Source organism: Lepidochelys kempii, chromosome 7 (assembly GCF_965140265.1).
Source record: "Lepidochelys kempii isolate rLepKem1 chromosome 7, rLepKem1.hap2, whole genome shotgun sequence".
In the NCBI taxonomy this organism is placed as follows: domain Eukaryota; kingdom Metazoa; phylum Chordata; order Testudines; family Cheloniidae; genus Lepidochelys; species Lepidochelys kempii.
Genome location: NC_133262.1, coordinates 6,121,352 through 6,142,589, shown reverse-complemented (window position 1 = coordinate 6,142,589; position 21,238 = coordinate 6,121,352). Strand labels below are relative to the sequence as shown.

Here is a 21,238-nt window from a genome sequence, read left to right as displayed (position 1 = left end):
ATTAGATAAGTTCATGGAGGTTAGGTCCATTGATGGCTATTAGCCAAGTTGATCAGGAATGCAACCCCACGCTCTGGGTGTCCCTAAGCCTCTAACTGCCTGAAGCTGGGAGTGGATGATGGGAGATGGATCACTTGGCTCTGTTCTGTTCATTCCTTCTGAAGCATCTGGCATTGGCCACTGTCAGGAGACAGGATATTGGGCTAGACGGACCATTGGACTGACCCAATATGGCCAGTTCCTAGCTCCTGTGTGTCTTTTGGCAAGTCATTTAGGCTCTGCTTCAGGGAACAATCCCTATCCAGGGCAGCACTTAAACATGTGCTTAAGGGCTTTCCTGATTCGGGACCTAAAATATCTCCTTGTCTTGGTTTTTACTTTTTGCTTATGTGCTGTCTCCCCTGCTCCCCACTTTTGTCTGGTGTATTTAGTTTGTAAGCCTTTCAGAGCAGGAACTCTCTCTGATGGCAAGTCAGCACAGTGTCCTACACAATTGAGCCCTACTGCTGTAATTAAAATAATAATAGATGGGGTTGGCTCTGGCCAATTTCTAGACCTAATGTAACCTCCAAGCTCCTACATGTACAATCCTTGTGTTTTTATTTACCAACTGTGGGTGAGGGGAAACTTTTGGCTTGGTTTATTTCTTAGTAAAAGCACTGATAAGAGTCATCAAAAGGAAGGAAGAATCCTAAGGTCTATTTGACATTATTTATCTCCATCTTCCTGCATTCATTCCGTTCTAAAACGAAAACAGGAGAACGGTTATATTGAGAGATTGCAGAAACTCTGTGTTTGCATTGAAGGACTAAATCCGTATGTTTGTGATATAACATGCAATGACTTGCCTAACGTGTAATGAAGAAATTGAAATTGAATCTCTCAGTGCATCATGCTGAGTAGGAGGTTTGTTCTACAAGAAACTGTCATATTAAATTTTTGTCGTGATTCCAGACCTCTTTTGAGTCCTAAATCTTTTGGAGGAGACTAATCTGAAATCAAAGCGAAGTTGCTTAGGGTTGGCATGCCAGAAGTGGTCACATCTGAAAAAGTTCAATGAACCTGCAGAGAGAGGTTGAAATTAGTTGCTTCACTACAAAGCGCACAGCTCACCTACCTGCTGATTTGCTTTTTGCTTTGATTCTTTATGTTCTGTCTTCTCGGCTTCTTCTGAGTCAGTTTCAAACTGTATACATCTGAAGTGGGAGCTTGTCCTGATTTCAGTATTTATTTAATAAAAAAAAAATCCGTCTACACTGTTTAGTACAACATTAAAACAAACATAGCTTTAGAAACGTGGCATTCAGAAGGTTATGGATTTGTTTCTCCACTGCCTCGCTCCTTGTGGAGTCATTTTAATGTGTGCAAAGTGGGCGTAATATGTTGCTCTTCTGATTTCTCCGCCTTTTACTCTCGCTTGGCACATGAGTCAATGGCTACCCAAAAGGGACTCTGTCCCTTTAATTTTTTTAGTGGTAGAATGTACCACTCTAAAGGCCAGATTCTCGGCTGCTGAAAATTGACTTTGGTCCTTTGAAGTCACTGGAGTCATGCTGACTTATATCAGCCAAGAATCTAGCCTGCTGAATGCCACTTTCTATCCCATTCCTTTAAGTTGTTGTTGGTATTTTCTGCTTAGAAAGGCTTTTACAAGCAAGAATAAGATGCAATACATGATACAAATGAGGACATTTCTCATGGGCTAAATTCTGTCCTCTGTTACGACCCCTCATTATTAATGGCTACCATCATGAGACGGAGGGCATAATTTTTGGCCTGTTACATTGAGAATAAATACCCTATTTAGTTATTGGATGTATGTAATAATGTAGCCCTAACTGCATTAAAACTGTCTCCTTGCTTTCCATTTCCAGTGTTCTGCTTCTTGTGGACGGGGACATAAACACCGAAATGTGTACTGCCTGTCAAAGGAAGGAAACCGCTTAGAGAATGATTATTGCAAGCACCTTGCTAAACCAAACGTGCAAAGGAAGTGCAGAGGGGGCAGATGTCCGAAGTGGAAAACAGGAGACTGGGGACAGGTGAGCTGCAACATTTTACCTCTTGCACCATTAGGTAGTCCTTATCTGTTGCATTGTTTGCAACCGTCATTTCAATCCTTTTGCAATAAAAGTATAAATGTTCTGGGTGACGTGCTCAGCTCGGGTAGCTCGGCATTGCTCCAGATAAGCCTCTGGAGCTGCACTGTCGACATCAGCTGAAGTCCTAGCACTGTTTTAGATACAAAAGGGGGTGGTCAACTGCTAACAAAGAAGCACCCGTTGTAAATTTCTTCAACTGCTGCTAGAAAAGGCATTGCTGTGTATGAGTAACCAGACTCTCTTCTCCTCTTTCTTCTTCTTTATTATTGCAATACTTTGGATCCTGAGTGCAATTGTGATTAATTTGGAGGCGTATGAAATTTAAATGATTTTTTGTTAATCATTTTCCTATTCAAGTTGAGAAAATATATAGGAGCTATTAATTTTAAAACGTACTTTTCACTCAGTTTTGTGTTTTTCCAAATGCATTACACGGGAACAAAAGCAGTCTACCTCTGTGTCATTACAAAATCAGGTGCTTTGTGCATAGGCTGGAGGAAAGTAGGAAAGTCTGGATTTTTCAAGGATGCTGTTTGCTGAGAGCATAACTTTCAGACATTTTGGTTCTTTAGTTACATTGCTTTCCCCATATTAAACTCTTGAGAAATATTTCAGGCATGAAAAATATCAGTTTGCTTTTCTCATCCTTTTCTCTCTAACACTGAGAGTGGAGTTTGGTTTTTGAAACTAAAATTTAATATTTTCCATCACACCAAATTGCACCTTTAACCTATTTCATCAGATTTATATTTACCTCTGAATCTCCATTTCACATGGACCTGAATGATGTGCTAATCAGTCAAATTATTGAAGATCCATAAGTAAATGAATTTTTAACTTGGGACATTTTTAACTTGGACATTCACAATCTTTCTTTGCTTTCTATATGAAACCCTAAGATTCTTGCTATATGCATCCTTTCCTAAAAGATAAAACATAAAAATGTATGTACTAATATTAATATTTGTCTACACAGATGCATGTACAGATGTGTTCATCAAATGTCAAATATTAAATTTAAAAAGCATTAAATCCATCATTATTTTCAGACTTGGATTTTTTATTCTCCTCTTAGAATAAATAGAATATGTGCTGTACAATATTTGTATTTCTTTCTTGAAGAATAGGGTAATCATATATTCATCATACACGTTTAGTTGTTTAGGCCCTGATCCTCCAAAAAAAATACACAAGTAGTTAATGTTAAGCATCTGAGCAGCCCTATTGAACTCAATGGGTCTCCTCCCAGATTTAAAGTTAAGCAAAGTGCCTTATTGTTTGCGGTACTGTGGCCTTAATTTTGTCCAAGAACCTACAAGAATAAAGACTCACATGACCATTAAAATGTCTCATCATATCAGATCTGCACTTTATTTAAAGTGACTGCTCCTGAAAGCAATTTTTGCAGCTAATAAAAGTCAACATACCAACACAATGGTCGGTTGATTGCTTAAAAACATGCTAATTTTAATTGATAAAGATAAATGTTTTAAAATTCAAAACATTCTACTGCATGATAGGATTCAGTTTCATACAATTTGAGAAAGAAGCTCAGCTTAATGAGACTATGAGGTGATTTATGGCCTAAAGTAATCTGTTATGACGAGGCAATTAAAGAATATTTGTATTCTTTATATACTAGAGAGCATTGCCAGTGTGACCAGCTGAGGATCTGGCCCTAAAAATTAGCTATGAAAGCAAAGATGAAAATGCATCCTATAACAGCAAAATAGATCATTTAAAAATAACAACCTTATGATACTGTTTCCTTATATTCTGTGTGTAACACAGAGCCAGTCATCAAGTAGTAAATTGGAGGAGTTTGTCTACGTTTGATGTAATAAAACTGGAACAGGTAGAAGTCTTGAATAATGTCATGCCATAGTGGCATGCATGCCACACTTCTAGAAGTGCCTTTTATGCTAAATACTTTTGGAAGTATACACGTGATTTGTTTATAAACTGCTGAACAACAGCGATTAAAATGCTTTCTCTGTATGATAAATCCTGAAGCCTGCTAAATAACAAATAAAAGCATAACTGGTCAACTGAAGTCAGCTTGGCCAGATCCCACACTGGTGTAAATCAGTGTAGCTTCATTGATGCCTGTGCAGCTGTAATGATTTACACCAACTGAAGCCCGGGGCCAGAGTTTTTGAAACATCAGCTCTCTATTTGGGCTCCAAGATGTCACTAGAATGGTTAGAATGAGTTAGGAAATTGATTTCTGAACTAGACAGCAAAAAGTAAAGCTGTGCGCTCTGTAACACTTAACACAATTCTAATGTGTCTGGATTCTAAAACAGAAGAAATTAACAATCACACTCTGGATCCAGTGCCTACTGAGGTCAGTTCAGTTGTTGATTTCAATGGGTTTTGGAGCAGGACCTTAGAGATACAGGATACAGCCCCAGGCACGGTGGCAGGAAAGTATCTGGAGTGCATATGCAGATGGCTCACTGGCTTCACTGGGTTTGACAACCAGGGGGAGTTTGGCCTCACTTAGAACTGCAGGATAAGGTCCTCAATTAATACAAATACGGGCAAAACTACAGCCAGCTATATACGCCTTTTTCAAGGAGAGTGACATTTAGTAGCAGGCCAGTTCAAGGCCTGGGCACCATTCCCACTCCATGTTAAAGTGAGAGGAGAGAGCTGGTGCGATCCTTCCACACCATGGGTGAAATGGGCTATGTGCTGTTTGAAATCTTAGCTATGAACAGTTTGGATACCACCAAAGAAGCATTGAGTTGTTTCGTAGATCTTAACAACTGTAAAAATAAGAACGGTGCTACATTACCATGAAATTGTCTCTTTCCGTAGCGGGTAAACCAGCAATAGACTGTGTGAGATGTAAGACAGAGTTTTAAAATACACATACATTTTCTTTGTCACCACACGCCCACAGTGTGTTGTGTTGTGTTTGTGTTGTGTGTGCCCGTGGCTGTTTCCTTTTCCTTTTAGGAACAGTACGTGAATGATTAATAATGAATACTAACCAGCACAAAGTGCAAGAGAGTACTCCAGTCCTGTATGTTTTCTATTATCTGGACTGGCTTGTATTTAATTTCTGGGCAATTCTTTTCTAGATAATTATAAATCCTCCTTCCTAGAGCAAAACATTTTTTAATTTATGCATTCATATGAAAAGGTTTGTCTCTTCAAGTAATGAATGGACTTGTGTTTTTAACTGAGAAAATGCCGTGAGACGTGGGGGAGGGATAGCTCCGTGGTTTGAGCATTCGCCTGCTAAACCCAGGGTTGTGAGTTCAATCCTTGAGGGGGCCATTTAGGGATCTGGGCCAAAAATTGGGGATTGGTCCTGCTTTGAGCAGGGGGTTGGACTAGATGACCTCCTGAGGTCCCTTCCAGCCCTGATATTCTATGATTCTATGACAGCTTATGCCAGATATGTCTATGGCTTATGTCTCCTAAGTGTAAATCAGCACCATTATCTTTTAAGCAGTAAAAATAACAATACTTATTCTGTAGTCTGAAAATTGTCTGTCTATTTAGGTAGATTTCAGGTTGAAACCTGGCCCTATATTTTTCTCGGTGATAAACTTGTAACATGAGTTAATATGTTCCATTTTTACTGTTGTGTTTCTCTGTAGACAGTGGAGAATTTGTGCTAAACTACATCGTGTCTATGGTGAAAAAAGTGGCAGGTTTGTTCTGTCCCACATAGATGATAAATATATGAGTATAGTAACAGTCCGCCCTGATCCTTACATGAACAGGGGGAGGACTGTAGTATCAGGTTTATTATGCTTTTAGGGCCAGATATCCAGGAGGTGTAAATCAGAGTTGCTCTTCTCAGATCAACAGAGGTGAGTCAATTGGTTTGATAAAGTAAAACAGTGATCACTGTTAAAAAATATACTGTAGGGCAGTCTCTGTCTAAATGGGCATTTATAATAGTGTCTAATTCTATTATTAGGAATCCAGCTGTAAAATCCTACCTGTACTCTGACAAATATGTAAACGTTATAAACAGAGAGTGAGAAGGCTGCATACTGATTAGGGGCTTGATCCAAAGCAGACTGAAATCAGTGGAATGACTCCTATTGACTTCAGTCACCTTTGGATCCGGATGCTAGGTGTGGTAACGCTTTTGAAAGAATTCTTGGCCATAAACTGGCAACTTCCTTGTTTTCAGAACCTCATAGATGACACCGCTCTGATTTGTAAGAAAAATTGTGTCCATCCAATATTCATGTTCTAACAGCGGCAGTAGTTACTCCTCTGTTATCAATTAAGCCAAAGTGGTAGTTTTGGAGCCTCGTGTTTTTTGGCTGTGTTCTGGATAAACATGTACAGTACAGCAGGGATCTCAGGAGCGAAATCCTGCCCCCCTTCAAGTTGATGAAAAAATTCCTCGCCAAATGATTTTTCCTGACTTAAGCTCACAAATGGGGTGAGATCCTGGCTCCACTGAATTAAGCAGGAGTTTTTCCTCTTGACTTCAATTGAGCCAGGATTTCATTCCAGGTGAGCCCCTAAATTAGCCAAAATCTTTTCCTGGGGTCTGGTGTCCACGGCTTAAAAGCCCCTGTCTGGTCCTTGGGAGTGTTATAGGTTTACATACAGTAAACTGGAATACAGTTATTACAGCTTTACATACAATAAATTCCATTACTAAAATAAGACATCACTGTCCTTTTTAGCTCACTATGTTGTATAACAATTTCCTGTTCAATTCAGTATCAAATGCATGATTAGCCCCTTCTAGGACAGAGCTGCAACTTTAACCCCTTCTGTCAATATCACAACATTCTTGCAAATGTGTGTTTTGTAGGTGATAAACTTGGGCAAAAGTTATTTAAAAATGTACTAAGCATCCGGGTGGATGTGTTTCTCCGACTGTGTTTCCACTATTCAGCTCACTCTCTCTTGTGGAATGTTTAAGATAAACCGTGTTATTAATCACAATAGAACCACTACAGCATATGGGATGTATTTGCATCACCAATCATAGGAATCTAACTGCATTGTGCTACTTTTCCAAGTTACACAAACCAGCCTTTCATAAATATTTATAACCAGGAGAATGTTCACAGTCGGGGCGGGGGGAATTTGGTCTCCTTTGCTTTATGATGTGTTCAGATACTAAAGGAAATGCTGCATTACAGAAGAATACTTTTTAAAATTTTGGAAGAGGATTCCTTGCACATTATAAATTGTTTAATTCCATTACATAATAAGGCTTACTTTCGTGGTATTATAAACTTGTTTTCTCAGTAGCTCATATATTAATTAGGTCTTTTCTACTAATTTTTAATTCAACAAAACATTAATCATAATATCTACATTTCAACCATTTCTCTTATACACACTTCTGTCTAATCTTTACTAATCTTGTCCCACATTTACAAACTATATATTAGGACCTAACAATAAAGAATCCATACAGCAGTGAAGTTAAGTATCAGTTCATCATCATATATTGTGGGATGTTAGCAGAAAGTATTTTTGTATGGGAAAAAAATTAAGCTATTGAAAACAGTGAGCTGTAGACATCAATATTCAAAAATCGGAAACAATGTATTTTGCTCATTATTAAAATCAGGCTTATAGTATATGACTAGAAGTGGATAAAAACGTGCTCATGCCATAATGAAGCTAACGTGTGAAAGTAAAGCAACTAATTTACAAAAATAGTTCTGTTTGTGGGGATATGCGGTATGTAGTCATTTGCTATGGTGAATATGTAAATTAAAAGCAATTCCAGAAGTCGAGTACCTACAAATCTTCATTGCTTCAGTTCTTATGCTATATAATTCGCGCTTCCTTTACATTACAGGCTGATCAGTCTCCTGAACGATGTTTCTGGAAAGTGTGATTTATTTATTTAAACTATTGAACTGAGTGTGCAAGGAGTAACATACAATTCCTGCTGACTCTAGCATCTTGTGATTTTTTTTTTTAACAATGCTGCTATCCTGAGAGATTTTTGCAGTATAAATCTTATAGGTGAAAACCAGACTCCGCTGAGGTTAATGGCAAAACTCCCATTGACTTCACTGGAGCCAGGACTTCACCCTATGTGTTCAGATTCTCTGTAAAATGTTTTCTTACATGGAGAAGAATTTTCTGCATCAAAAAGAATCAGAGTTTTAAATGTCTAGGTGCTATGGCTTGCTCACTCAGACGAGTGTTAAATGTGTTTGCAGAACTCAAAGCAGAGCTCCCTTCCTCATCTGAAATCAGAGAGGTTCACTACAGCAACAAAGAGTTTCACAAGGAAAATAAGGAAAGCTGCAACTTACTTCTTTTTTGTCCCTCTTTAGTGCTCTGTGTCCTGTGGACGAGGAGTTCAGCAGAGAAATGTATATTGCCACCTGGGCACTCAGAAACCAGCCAGGGAGACGGACTGTTACCAATTCACAAGACCAGTCTCTGAACAGGAATGCCACATTGCTGAATGTCCCAGTTACAGCTGGGAAATGGAGGAATGGCAAACTGTAAGTAGAAAGGGCCCGTAGCAGGCAGCTTCAGCGGTATTCAAAGCATACCAAAGTAAGACCTTCTTCCTGACGTTTACCAGGATCACATTACTCGTTCTGTGAAGTGTGAACTACAGAGAGACTTAGGAGATGGCTGGCTTGTTCAAAAGATTGTTGTCAGATGGCCAGGGTTTACACTAAACAGGGTTGGAGCTTGCCTTGAGACAGACGGAGGGTGTATTTGTGTGTTTGCGTCTGTATGTATGTGCATGCATTTAAATTTAAAACTTTAGATTGCCAAAAAAAGAAAAGAAAAGAAAGTCTGGCATAAATTACATAGTGATGTATGCAGACTGGGCCAGTTTTTTAGAAAGTTCCAAAGAAAGCAGTGGAGCATAGGAAGATGCATAGTACAGGTTTATATTTGCATGCTGCAGAATGTTTTGGTAGGACCTGCACGAAGCCAGTATTTTTCACATTTTGCTGACGCAGCACCCGATTCCGCCCCACTTTTCCCATTCATTACTAGCTGCCTTTGGGCGCGAGTCTGCCATCTGTACACATGTAGGAGTAGTAACTTGGTAAGTACGTTTGATTGAGCTAAATTTCGCTATTTGCAGAGCTGTAGGAAGCTGTGGAAGCTGTGCATTTAAAAAGTAACCTCCCACACTACATCATCATCTATGTGCCTTTGGGATACTTGTCCAAACTCCCTCCACCCCACCCCCCCCAACGTGATAACTCTCCCCATCCAACATGAGATTTCTCCTCCTTATTCCACCAGTCCAGCATCTTTGAAACACACCTAGGTTCAAGCTGCACTCAGATCTCTTGCACTGTGTTCTTGCACTTACTGTGACTGGTGCGCATGTAACCCATACCCTCCTGGGTGTGGTGTTGTGTCCCATAGAGTGCCACCGAGACCACTTAGAGAGAGATTAATGAGTCTGCTCTACTGCCTTAGCTAAGAGGCTTATGGCTTTTAGCTCATGCAGTAGAGGCTCATGCACTAAGCTCCAGAGGTCCCAGGTTCTATCCGGCTCGCCGATGACCAGGGTTTGTTGGTGTTACACACGGTATCAGGCATCGTTAGAATTTCAGCGTTACTTGCGGTAAACCTACTAAACTGTGTCTAAGTGGGATGATGATAGTTATCACAAAAAGAAAAGGAGTACTTGTGGCACCTTAGAGACTAACCAATTTATTTGAGCATGAGCTTTCGTGAGCTACAGCTCACTTCATCAGATGTTTACCGTGGAAACTGCAGCAGACTTTATATACACACAGAAATCATGAAACAATACCTCCTCCCACCCCACTGTCCTGCTGGTAATAGCTTATCTAAAGTGATCAACAGGTGGGCCATTTCCAGCACAAATCCAGGTTTTCTCACCCTCCACCCCCCCACACAAATTCACTCTCCTGCTGGTGCTAGCAGGAGAGTGAATTTGTGTGGGGGGGTGGAGGGTGAGAAAACCTGGATTTGTGCTGGAAATGGCCCACCTGTTGATCACTTTAGATAAGCTATTACCAGCAGGACAGTGGGGTGGGAGGAGGTATTGTTTCATGATTTCTGTGTGTATATAAAGTCTGCTGCAGTTTCCACGGTAAACATCTGATGAAGTGAGCTGTAGCTCACGAAAGCTCATGCTCAAATAAATTGGTTAGTCTCTAAGGTGCCACAAGTACTCCTTTTCTTTTTGCGAATACAGACTAACACGGCTGTTCCTCTGAAACCTGATAGTTATCACAGAGATTATGACATACCTGCTGGACCCCGTGAATATAGCAAGGGCAAACGAGGATGAAGCCAGAAGCCTGTTCAAGGCCAGCAGGGAAGCTATGGATTCTTACTGTCTACCAAAGCCTCCAAGTAGATGTAGGCTCCACTTTTCAGCTGTCTAAATCCTGCATTTGGATATTCAGGTTGCCCATTTGATTATCTAAATGCAGGATTTTTATGCCTCTTAGGCCATCCGCATTCAGAATTTAGACTTCTAATGAACCAAAATGAAGGACACAAAGACAATTAATGTAGGAAGCTTAATATGATGCCAGATTATTTTCTGAAGATAAATATGGTTGTCTATAAACCCCAGTTCACAAAAGTTACGCTAGAAATGAGAACACAGAGCCAATTTTGTTCTAAAATGGCCTATGTCTCAAGGCATAATCAATTGGTAATTGACTGGTCACATGGTACTAGCCCTTCCCCCTTATTTCCAGCTGCTACGTTACATTCTAACACAGTTAAAACACATAACTTGCTAACATTACTTTTCTGCTGTAGTTACCCCAAAGTAGTATAATGGTGAATGGGAGGGGAGAGGCCTGGCTCCCAAAAGAATCCTTGTATTACACAATAGACCAGGAGATGAAAAAGGGTGAGCGTAGGACTGTTTGAAATTTTTCAGCTGGATTGTCCAAAAAATCGTATTTTTGAAAAAAAATCTGACAACCTGCTGACTTGTTTGAAATGTTTCATTTATTGGAGACATTTTTGGTGATTTCTAGCAAAATGAAAATTGCAGGGCTGTTTCAAACACTGCACAATGGAAACAACTTTAAAATTTGTCAATATTTAATTATGGGTTTTTTTTAAATGCCATCCCCTACTCATTGAGAACCCTTGAGCTGGATATTTCACAGTAAGCAACAGCTGACAGAAATTTCTGAGCACAGAGAGGTTCAAGTTCAGGGTTGTATTCTGCTGCTTTTGTGAGGAAATTGCTTTGCATCCTCATGTGTAACAGACCTTTCATGAATCTCCTCTTCAGTCCAAATGGCAACCTGCTTAATGTGCCTTTTGCTCTGCCTCCTGCTGCAGGCACATAACACTTATTGATATCAGTGAGGGTTTGGGGCGCATTGAGGACCTATTGAAATCAATGGCAAAGCTCCCAATGACTTTAATGGTGCAGGATCAGAGTCTATGTACATTGTGGTTCGTAATGAAGGCTGCAATGGTGTGGATTCCATCCCATAAGGAGAGCAGAATAATCATTAAGTGATCTAGGGCCTGGTTTTAATTCACACTAAGGCCCCTTTACAGTGCTTTTGCAATGCAAAAGGGTCTTAAAGCAGGACTAAATTCTTTAAGGCCTGTTTACGCTGCCAGAGGGGGTCCTCAGTTTAAATGAGAAACTGGTCCCTTCTATTCAGAATGCAAAGGACAATCTAGCGCTGCCGGTTTACTATATTCACCTGCTCAGAATATTGGTGTGCTCAAAAACTCCCATTTTCTTTATTATTGTGCTGTGGTTATATACAAGAAATAAGAAAAAAAAAATTCACAGACGAAACGAAAAGCATTTCAGTCCTGCAAAGGCTGTGGAATGTTTCATCTGCAGCAAGAAGATGCAAGGTTAAAGCAGCAGCTCCATTCTGCCCTTTTATTTGTTCCTTAGCTACTAGCTCATCCTTGATTCAGTACAGTACAGTACACTCATTCATTGCCGCCAAGAGTATAACGGATTATTGTATATACCTCACAGCCCTGTGGTACTCGGCCTTATGGACTATGTTACAGGCAAATTTAACCAACTTTGTTCCATGAGCTGTGCCATAATCCTAATGTTTGAGAGCTGTAATGATGTTCTAGTCATATGTGGGGGCAGCTGAGGAACGATTCCAAGACTACTAGAAACGTTGGGGATCAGATCTGTAGCTGGTGTAAAGTGACATAAGTCCATTGACTTGAACGGAGCTACACCAATTTACAGCTGCTGAAGATCTGGCCCTGCGGTTACAAGGCTGAGGAGGTAAGGAACAGAGGCAGAACAGAATAGACTATGAGCTGTTTGCCTCAGACAGAAGTGCGTTAGCATGAAAGAAATTTGCAAAAGGCTAAGCTGCTGTCCCAAACAACACATTTTCTTCTACAGAGGACATTAAACCCATTCAGCTAATGAATATGCAAGCAGGAAGCAAAGTAGTTCACCGACCAGCATGCCGTTTTAGTACTTACCAAACAACATAATTAGCCCTTAAAGGAACTTCTCCAACCTGGCGTCCTCTCTCTCATTTTTGCAGCTGGAGAGAATGACCCGCTCCTCTTCCCACCACTTTTGTGGGAGGCGGATGTTCACACTGGTTTCTTAAAGGGCTCCCCACCGGACTGTGTGCACTCTGGAGATCTCAAGCATGTGACACATTGGATTCCAAGGAAGCTTTAGGGATAGAGGGGGGGAGAGAAAACCCTCCTTGCCCAAGAAGAATCACTAATTGAAACCCGCTGTGGATGTTGCCCATTTTGAATTTGTCACTGCTTCTCTTGAAGTAGTTTTCATTTTGTCAGATGTATGGTTAAAGCGAAATCACCTCCTTGCCAGCTATAAATACAGCAAGCACGTTATTCATAGGGTTGTGGCACAGATTGCTTTAATATGCTGTGAACAAGGAATGCAGTGAACCCAAATTAACACTTATGGCATGACCTAAAATAACGTTACAGCACCGTTCACTTTTTGATTTCATTTTTTAAAGGGGGTTTGTCAAGCATTGTTTAGTCTTCCTTTTTTTAAAAACACCACTCTAGTCTTGCCAATGAAAAGCCATAGGGAACATCCTGGAAACCATCTCTTGTTATAGTCATTAATTAACTCTTCTAGCTTCTTGCAGCACTGAGGATGCTGAGGTTGCTGGGTTGAGTGGGCAGGTGCTCTGTGGTGTTGGTGGCCTCTGATGTAGGGGAGACAGGCCTGCCGATGTGGGGGGGCAAAGGGGAAAATTGCGCAGGGGCCCGGGCGATTTAAAGGGGCCTGGGGGGCTGCTGCTGCAGTAGCGGTGGCCGGGAGCCTCAGGCCCTGTTAAATCACCCGGTGGGCCACAGATTTCTGCGGAAACTCCCTAATTAGAATGGAGCACTTCGGTTAAGGTATATGCTGCATTGGAAAGGTGACAATTAATGCTTTCTGTTGACTGTGCTTAGAGAATCCCGTAACCCACTTTTAAATGTAATTTAAAGGAGTACTCTACTTATACCATGAGGCGATACCTGAGAAGGGCAAATATATAGCACATCTGGTTCGCTCTCCTGGGAAATCACAGTCAAGCAAATTATTCTGTCCCCCTTAGGAGTGCTACATTTCAGTTCAGACCTAGGGGAAATTTCCACTCTTGGGACCTAAAGAGAGTAAATAAGGTTGAAAAAGCACATGTAGCCAGTGGGGTCTTTTTGCCAGGCTGCAGAGTTTTTAATATTGACTCTTGCCTAAGAGCTGCTAAATTACTCCTCCAAAATAAATGCTGCTGAGCGGGGGTGTTTGCTGGTTTGCATGATTGCTATTTACTAACTATTGATGTTGAGCCTTAACTTGCATTTCCTGCAAGCCCTCTGCACCCAAAGGGCTATGCTGCTCCGAACCACAGCACTTCTACTTGTTGACGTTTTATTTCAGCCTTCTCAAGAAATCATTTGCAGTCTGGGTTCTGACAGCTAATTAAAAACACAAGGCTCTAGTAGTACTGCCTTTCACCTAGGGCAGTGGTTCTCAAACTAGGGTTGCCACTTGTGCAGGGAAAGCCCCTGGCAGGCCGGGCCGGTTTGTTTACCTGCCGCATCTGCAGGTTCGGCCGATCGTGGCTCCCACTGGCCACGGTTCGCGGCTCCAGGCCAATGGGGGCTGCGGGAAGGGCGGCCAGCATATCCCCCGGCCCGCGCCACTTCCCGCAGCCCCCATTGGCCTGGAGTGGCGAACCGCGGCCAGTGGGAGCCACGATCGGCCGAACCTGCGGATGCGGCAGGTAAACAAACCGGCCCGGCCTGCCAGGGGCTTTCCTTGATCAAGCAGCGGCCCTAGTTTGAGAACCACTGCCCTAGGTGTACTCGGTAGAGCTCACTCGTCCTAGGAAAGCCGTGACTGGTTCAGAGAACTTGAAAATGATGTACAAATGATGAAGCTAACCGATGAAACCCGAGGTAACTTCACATGTAGATTTGTGTGTGCGCGCATGCGGGCAGTCTGATTGGATATTACGTCCTTTGCTTCGAGGAAGACAATTCCTGCACATTATATCCAATGATAATTTTCAAGAAATGGTCTGGTAATGACTCCAGGTAGCTGAAAGCTTTGCAGCGCCTGATAATTTTTTATTTTGACTTTTCTGTTGTCGATGACTCTGACCCTTCCGTGCTTTCGGTAGAATGCGCTTTGAGAAGAGAACCTATTTGTGTGAGTGCAGGAAGGAGCCATGCCCTAGTTTAGCACGGCCTTGTTAGCGCAGTGTTTCTCCACTAATAGAGGACAAGGAGACCAGTCCCGTTTGCCTCCTGTGGCTGCAGAAGGTTTAAAAAGCATTTGTTGGGCTTGGCTGAAGTATCCTGCTCTTAGTAATGTGCATTGTAGCAACGGTGGTTAAACCAGACTGAAGCGGTAGGGGGACCTCTCAAGGCAGCAGTCAAGGAGAGAGGGGAGCCTGCTTTACTCAAGTCAAGTTGAGCAGGGGAGCTCTCCTGCTTTCAGCATGGGCCGGGGAGCTGTGCTTTCCCCTTACTTTAACCTTTAAGCTGAGTTAGGTGCTTGATCTTCCAGTCCTTACTCACGGGAGTAGTGCCACAGAGAGGGCTGAATGATTGGGCCTTAACATGTCTGGAAAGGCCTTTTCAGGAGCAGTGGTGAACCTCTCCATCTGTTGGTCAAGGTATTTTCAGAGTCCAGCCAAAGGTGGGTAAAGCATGTACATAGGACCTGTTTGCCTAACGTGTTTTGGCTGATGAAGAGCTCCCGTTCTGCTCTCTGTCACCCTCCCACAATCCAAGCAGTCTCAGTACGGCTGCTTTTTCTTCACCAGTGCTTAGGAAATCAGGGGCGACCTTCCCTTTGAAATGCGGGCCTTGCTACAGTGATCCAGACCTGTGTCCCCTCGAGGCGAGATGGCTGCTGTGCACTCCCCAGGCGGGCAACCCCTCCATGTCTTTTGGAAACCTAAATTAGCGCAGAAGACTACTTGCTCCATCAGACAGTGAAAAGAAAAGGAGGACTTGTGGCACCTTAGAGACTAACCAATTTATTTGAGCATAAGCTTTCGTGAGCTACAGCTCACTTCATCGGATGCAGACAGTGAACGCTCTGTGCTGATGCTCCAAGGTCTGCACCGGCTTCCAGTCAGATTCTAAGTGGAGTCTAAAATGTTGGTTTTGACCCATGAAACTCTCTGTGGTTAGGGCCCAGGCTGTGGGAGAGAGAGCTGCTTCAGCTGACAGACCTCAGGTTTAAAAGAAAGGGGCCTACTGACAGGCTCCCTTCCCTCTGAATGTCTCACTTCCCCCTACTTTTTGCCCAACAAAGCCCAAGTCTGTTCAGCTTTGGGGTGTGTTGCAAAGGACATCTTGGGCCTTGCAGGAAGGGTTGAGTTGGCTGGTTGTAGGGTAGAAGAGGAAGGCTGGTCCAGAGGTTAGGGCTCTTGTCTAGTGGGAACCTGGGGTCAAGTCCTTGCTTTGCCACAGACTTTGAGCAAGTTGCATAGTCTATCTGTGCCTCAGTTCCCCTTCTGTAAAATGGGGGTGATAGCACTGCCCTGTCTCAGAAGGATGTGGGGAGGATAAATATATTCAAGATTGTGAAGCACTGAAATATTGTTGCAAAGGGTGCCAGATGTGTACCGTACGTAACTAGCTTATTGTTTGAAATGAGCGATCATTGGGTAACCTTTCTTCCAGAGTCCTTCTCTGGGCTCCTGTCTTTTGTGTAGGGGAGAAATTATTTTTTATTTTTTAATATTGGTGATAGATGCTTTTAATAAATCTAAATACATAAATCCCACTTCACTTCAGTTCTCAACGTCTTTTCCCGTTTACATGGTGTCGGAGGTGCCCAGGATTCTTTGCCACTCCTTCTGGTTCATGGCACAGGTTACAGGCATACACATAGTTTGGGGAGGGCCATGGGGGAGCATTGCTCCCCCAAACTGCAAGTCTCAGGAAGGCGCAGAATTTGTCCCCCCACACACTGCCCCGTTGGCCTGGCTAGAATTGTCTCCCCAAATATAGAAGTCAATCTATCCCTATGGTTATAGGCCCTGGAGTTCAAGTCCTTTTCTCTTCCGTCTTCTCTTGGCAGAGTCTTTCCATTGTATCCTCTATCTTCCATTGCAGTCCCTTTCCTTTGCCGGTCATTCTTCTCCCATTCTTGTCACATGTCTAACTCTCCTCAAATGTGCATTCTCCAGCCAATCCATCAGCAAGAGTCCCAGGTTCATCTTCCCCCTAATTTTTCCGTGCACATTCTGTCTGCCTCCTCTTACCTTACCTTACCTGCCTCAGTATATTGTTGGCTAAATCTAAATACATAAACCCACACTGGAGTTAATTCTTTCTTCGGGGTTCCGCACGGTAGCCCAGGACAAATTGGATCCACCAGCATTTAAAAACTAATCAGTGCCGCCCTATTGACTCTTGCCAACTCTTGCTGCGAGCAGCCCCTGAACAATTCCTAGTCTCAAAATAAGGATGGCCAATAAGGAAGCAAAAACATATTTTACATTTATTTGTTATAAAATAGGCAGTTAGAAAGACAATAAAGGCAGGTAGGGTCCAGTGAGTGGGTAGGGCACTGGACTGGGAATCCAAAAACCTATATTATATACCCAGCTCTTTCACTGACTAGCTGCGTGACCTTTTGAAAGTCATTCAACCTCTTTGTGCCTCTGTTTCCCCTTCTACCCTTTGTCTTGCCTATGTAGTAGGATTGCCAACCCTCCAGGATTGGCCTGGAGTATCTAGGAATTAAAGATGAATATTTAATTAAAAAGATGTCATGTGGTGAAATCTCCAGGAATATGTCCAACCAAAATTGGCAACCCAACTATGTAGCTGTTTGCTTGTCAAGACATGGGCTCTTTCTCTTTATGACTTTGTGCAGTGCCTAGCACAGTGGGGCCTTGACCTCAGCTGTGGCTGCTAGTCCCTACCTCTAATACAAGTAACTAATAATAGAAAGCAACAGCATTCGTAAGTACCATTAGTTTATCATTTGTACTGGGGAAATGTTTTTGCATCACTATGTGTATTAAAATGAAGTTCTGGGACACCTGTGCTGACCTCTCTCATTTATCGGCAGTGCATGAAAACGTGTGGGGAAGGGTCCCGGTACCGGAAAGTTGTGTGCGTGAATCAGAATAACCAGGAGGAGGACAGCGTGAATTGTGATGTCAGCAAGCGCCCCCCTGATAGGGAGAGCTGCAGTTTACCGCCTTGCGAGTACATCTGGATTACGGGGGAATGGTCCGAGGTAAGCACCGCAGGGACTCTACCGCAGCGCTCCGTGGCGACTGTCGTTCTGCTGATTGGGCTGTGAGCCTCAACATCGTTAGTCTGATCAGGGTCTGAATGTACCCTCTGAACAACAAGAGCCAAACCCTCAGCGGGAGCAAATCAATGGAGTTCCTTTGACTTGGCTGGAGCGATGCTGATTTGCACTAAGCTGAGGATGTGACCAAAAAGCTCAAGTCTTTCCACACAGGAGCACCATCCCCTTGCCCCCTCCCCACAAGAAAAGAAACGGGTTGATGGGCTGGAGCAGTAATTAGTGCCTGCAGCATGGTGCTGGATACTTTAATTATTAGTTTATTTGTTTCTATGTCATTTCTCTGTGGGAGAGAGGAACAAAAGAGAGGATATTAAAAAGTAAAGATCAGTCTCCAGTACAGTCCTGGTTGATAACTTGAAGCGTTTTTATTCCCACATGGATTCCACTTACCGTACAGTGTATATTAAATATGTTTTTATTCCCTTAGTACATATAACATAAGTGAACGCAGTCCAACCACAGCCTCCTGTTTGCACAATTCCACTAGAAATGGATCCTTAGCTGGTGGGAATCTCTATAACTCCATTGAATTCAGTGGAGCTACACCGATTTCATCAGCCTAGAATCTGGCCTTTGAAGATCAGCTTAATTACTAGATCCTTCTCTTAATCTTAAAAAGAAAAGGAGTACTTGTGGCACCTTAGAGACTAACCAATTTATTAGAGCATAAGCTTTCGTGAGCTACAGCTCACTTCATCAGATGCATATCGTGGAAACTGCAGCAGACTTCATATATACACAGAGAATATGAAACAATACCTCCTCCCACCCCACTGTCCTGCTGGTAATAGCTTATCTAAAGTGATCATCAGGTGGGCCATTTCCAGCACAAATCCAGGTTTTCTCACCCTCCACCCCCCCACACAAATTCACTCTCCTGCTGGTGATAGCCCATCCAAAGTGACAACTCTTTACACAATGTGCATGACAATCAAGTTGGGCTATTTCCTGCACAAATCCAGGTTTTCTCACATCCCCCCCACCCCCATACACACACAAACTCACTCTCCTGCTGGTAATAGCTCATCCAAACTGACCACTCTTCAAGTTTAAATCCAAGTTAAACCAGAACATCTGGGGGGGGGGGTAGGAAAAAACAAGAGGAAACAGGCTACCTTGCATAATGACTTAGCCACTCCCAGTCTCTATTTAAGCCTAAATTAATAGTATCCAATTTGCAAATGAATTCCAATTCAGCAGTTTCTCGCTGGAGTCTGGATTTGAAGTTTTTTTGTTTTAAGATAGCGACCTTTAAGATAGCCCCCCCCCCCCCAGATGTTCTGGTTTAACTTGGATTTAAACTTGAAGAGTGGTCAGTTTGGATGAGCTATTACCAGCAGGAGAGTGAGTTTGTGTGTGTATGGGGGTGGGGGGGATGTGAGAAAACCTGGATTTGTGCAGGAAATAGCCCAACTTGATTGTCATGCACATTGTGTAAAGAGTTGTCACTTTGGATGGGCTATCACCAGCAGGAGAGTGAATTTGTGTGGGGGGGTGGAGGGTGAGAAAACCTGGATTTGTGCTGGAAATGGCCCACCTGATGATCACTTTAGATAAGCTATTACCAGCAGGACAGTGGGGTGGGAGGAGGTATTGTTTCATATTCTCTGTGTATATATGAAGTCTGCTGCAGTTTCCACGATATGCATCTGATGAAGTGAGCTGTAGCTCACGAAAGCTTATGCTCTAATAAATTGGTTAGTCTCTAAGGTGCCACAAGTACTCCTTTTCTTTTTGTGAATACAGACTAACACGGCTGTTACTCTGAAACTTCTCTTAATCTTGCATATCGTAGCATTTGAGGGCCCAATCCTGCTCACTTTCCTGACCCTAGCAGTCTCACTGACACTCAAAGGGCTACTCATGTGAGGAAAGCGAGCAGGATTTGCCACCTAAAATGTGCAGGAGGCTACATGCCAAGGAAAATTGTCTACTTCCCTTTGGAGCCAGAGCTCACCGCAGAAGGAAATGGACTAATCGCAGATTGTTTCTTTCTGCGTCAAGTGAAGGAGTACTTTCCACTTGAAGAGCAACAGACGAACCTGACAAGGCTGCTGCTGACAGAGCAGAGATGAGAGAGAGAGAGAGGCAAAGAAAGAAAGAGAGACTAAAAGGTGGGGTGGGGAGGAGCCCACGAAAATACAGGGGAGAGAAATACAGAGAGAGAGAGAGAGATTTTTGGAAGGACCAGCCTATGACCCAGCATTCCTCAGTCGTCATATGTTTTTTCTGGAAAAATGTTCCTTCAAATATGAGAGGATCTACCAAAATATCTGCTTCAGTAACCTACTGTGGGTCCAATCCTGCGAACACTTATGCACATGCTTACATTTAGCCATTGCCGTGGGGCTACTCACATGCATAAAGTTGCGTGTGTGCAAGTTTGCAGAATCGAGGCCTATGCTCTCTCTCAGATCAACAATGTGTTCACCCCAGGTGCTGTTAAATTCATAGGCTATAAAGGGGAAGCTACTTATTTTTTTTAACTGCAGACAAAACATCGTCCCTCCTTCTGTAGCCTCCTAGCATATCTTCGTTCCAGTGGTGCAGGGCACGTGTTTACCTCCCCCCCACCCACCAGCCTTTTCTGAAAATCCTGTAGAAGAACACAGATTCACAGCAGTGTTTTACTGATCGCAGAGGACCACATGCTGCTGCCCTTACTCGTGAAGAGAAATACCGCATCGCACAAGGAGTCCCACCAACATCAGTGGACTCGTGCCTGCAGATTGATAGCAGCTGAGGATCTGTCCCAATGAGACTACTTGTGAACTGAGCTACCATTCAGGGGGAGTAAGGGGCAGGGTGGGGGTGGGGGGCAGAGTGTGACCCACGTCTAATTTTAGCACTTGGTTTTGTAGGTTGCGAATGACCACTACAATAATCAGCAGCCACTTAAGTACTGTACTTTAAAGCGTACCGGTCATTTATTGATCATTCTGAGCACAAGCATATAGAATCCCTCCTCCATAACTGGTGTAAGAATACAAGCTAGCCTTTCTTTTTCCCTGTTTGTCAAAGAGACACTGTGAGCGCCCATGCGCAATGTTAACCAAACTCCTTCATTTTCCCCAGTGCTCTGTGACCTGCGGCAAGGGCTATAAGCAAAGGTTGGTCTCATGCAGTGAAATTTACACCGAGAAGGACCATTACGAGTACGGTTACCAGAATATAGACAACTGTCCTGGCACCCAGCCACCAAATGTCCGCACATGCTACCTTGGGGAATGTCCAGTTTTGGCAACATGGCGAGTTGGCAACTGGGGAAGTGTAAGTTTAATGTTGAGTTGTGGTGCCTGGAGAGAGGCAGTATTACCAAGGGGCGAGAAAGGTTGAAGTTGAGCTGGTGGGTCAAACCATTGGCCCAAAATTGATGCATTGG

The 21,238-nt window shown here is 42.9% G+C and overlaps 1 protein-coding gene across 7 annotated transcripts in view; it reads left to right on the top strand.

The window, feature by feature from the left end:
- Nucleotides 1–21,238, top strand: part of ADAMTS9 (ADAM metallopeptidase with thrombospondin type 1 motif 9) — a 135,655-nt gene that overhangs the window by 97,378 nt on the left and 17,039 nt on the right. For all 7 annotated transcript variants that reach the window (XM_073351003.1, XM_073351002.1, XM_073351004.1 and 4 more), the window contains 4 exons: nucleotides 1,875–2,042; nucleotides 8,393–8,566; nucleotides 17,608–17,778; nucleotides 20,932–21,126. In XM_073351003.1, the coding sequence (XP_073207104.1) occupies nucleotides 1,875–2,042; nucleotides 8,393–8,566; nucleotides 17,608–17,778; nucleotides 20,932–21,126 (708 nt within the window). The remainder of the gene's footprint in view (nucleotides 1–1,874; nucleotides 2,043–8,392; nucleotides 8,567–17,607; nucleotides 17,779–20,931; nucleotides 21,127–21,238) is intronic.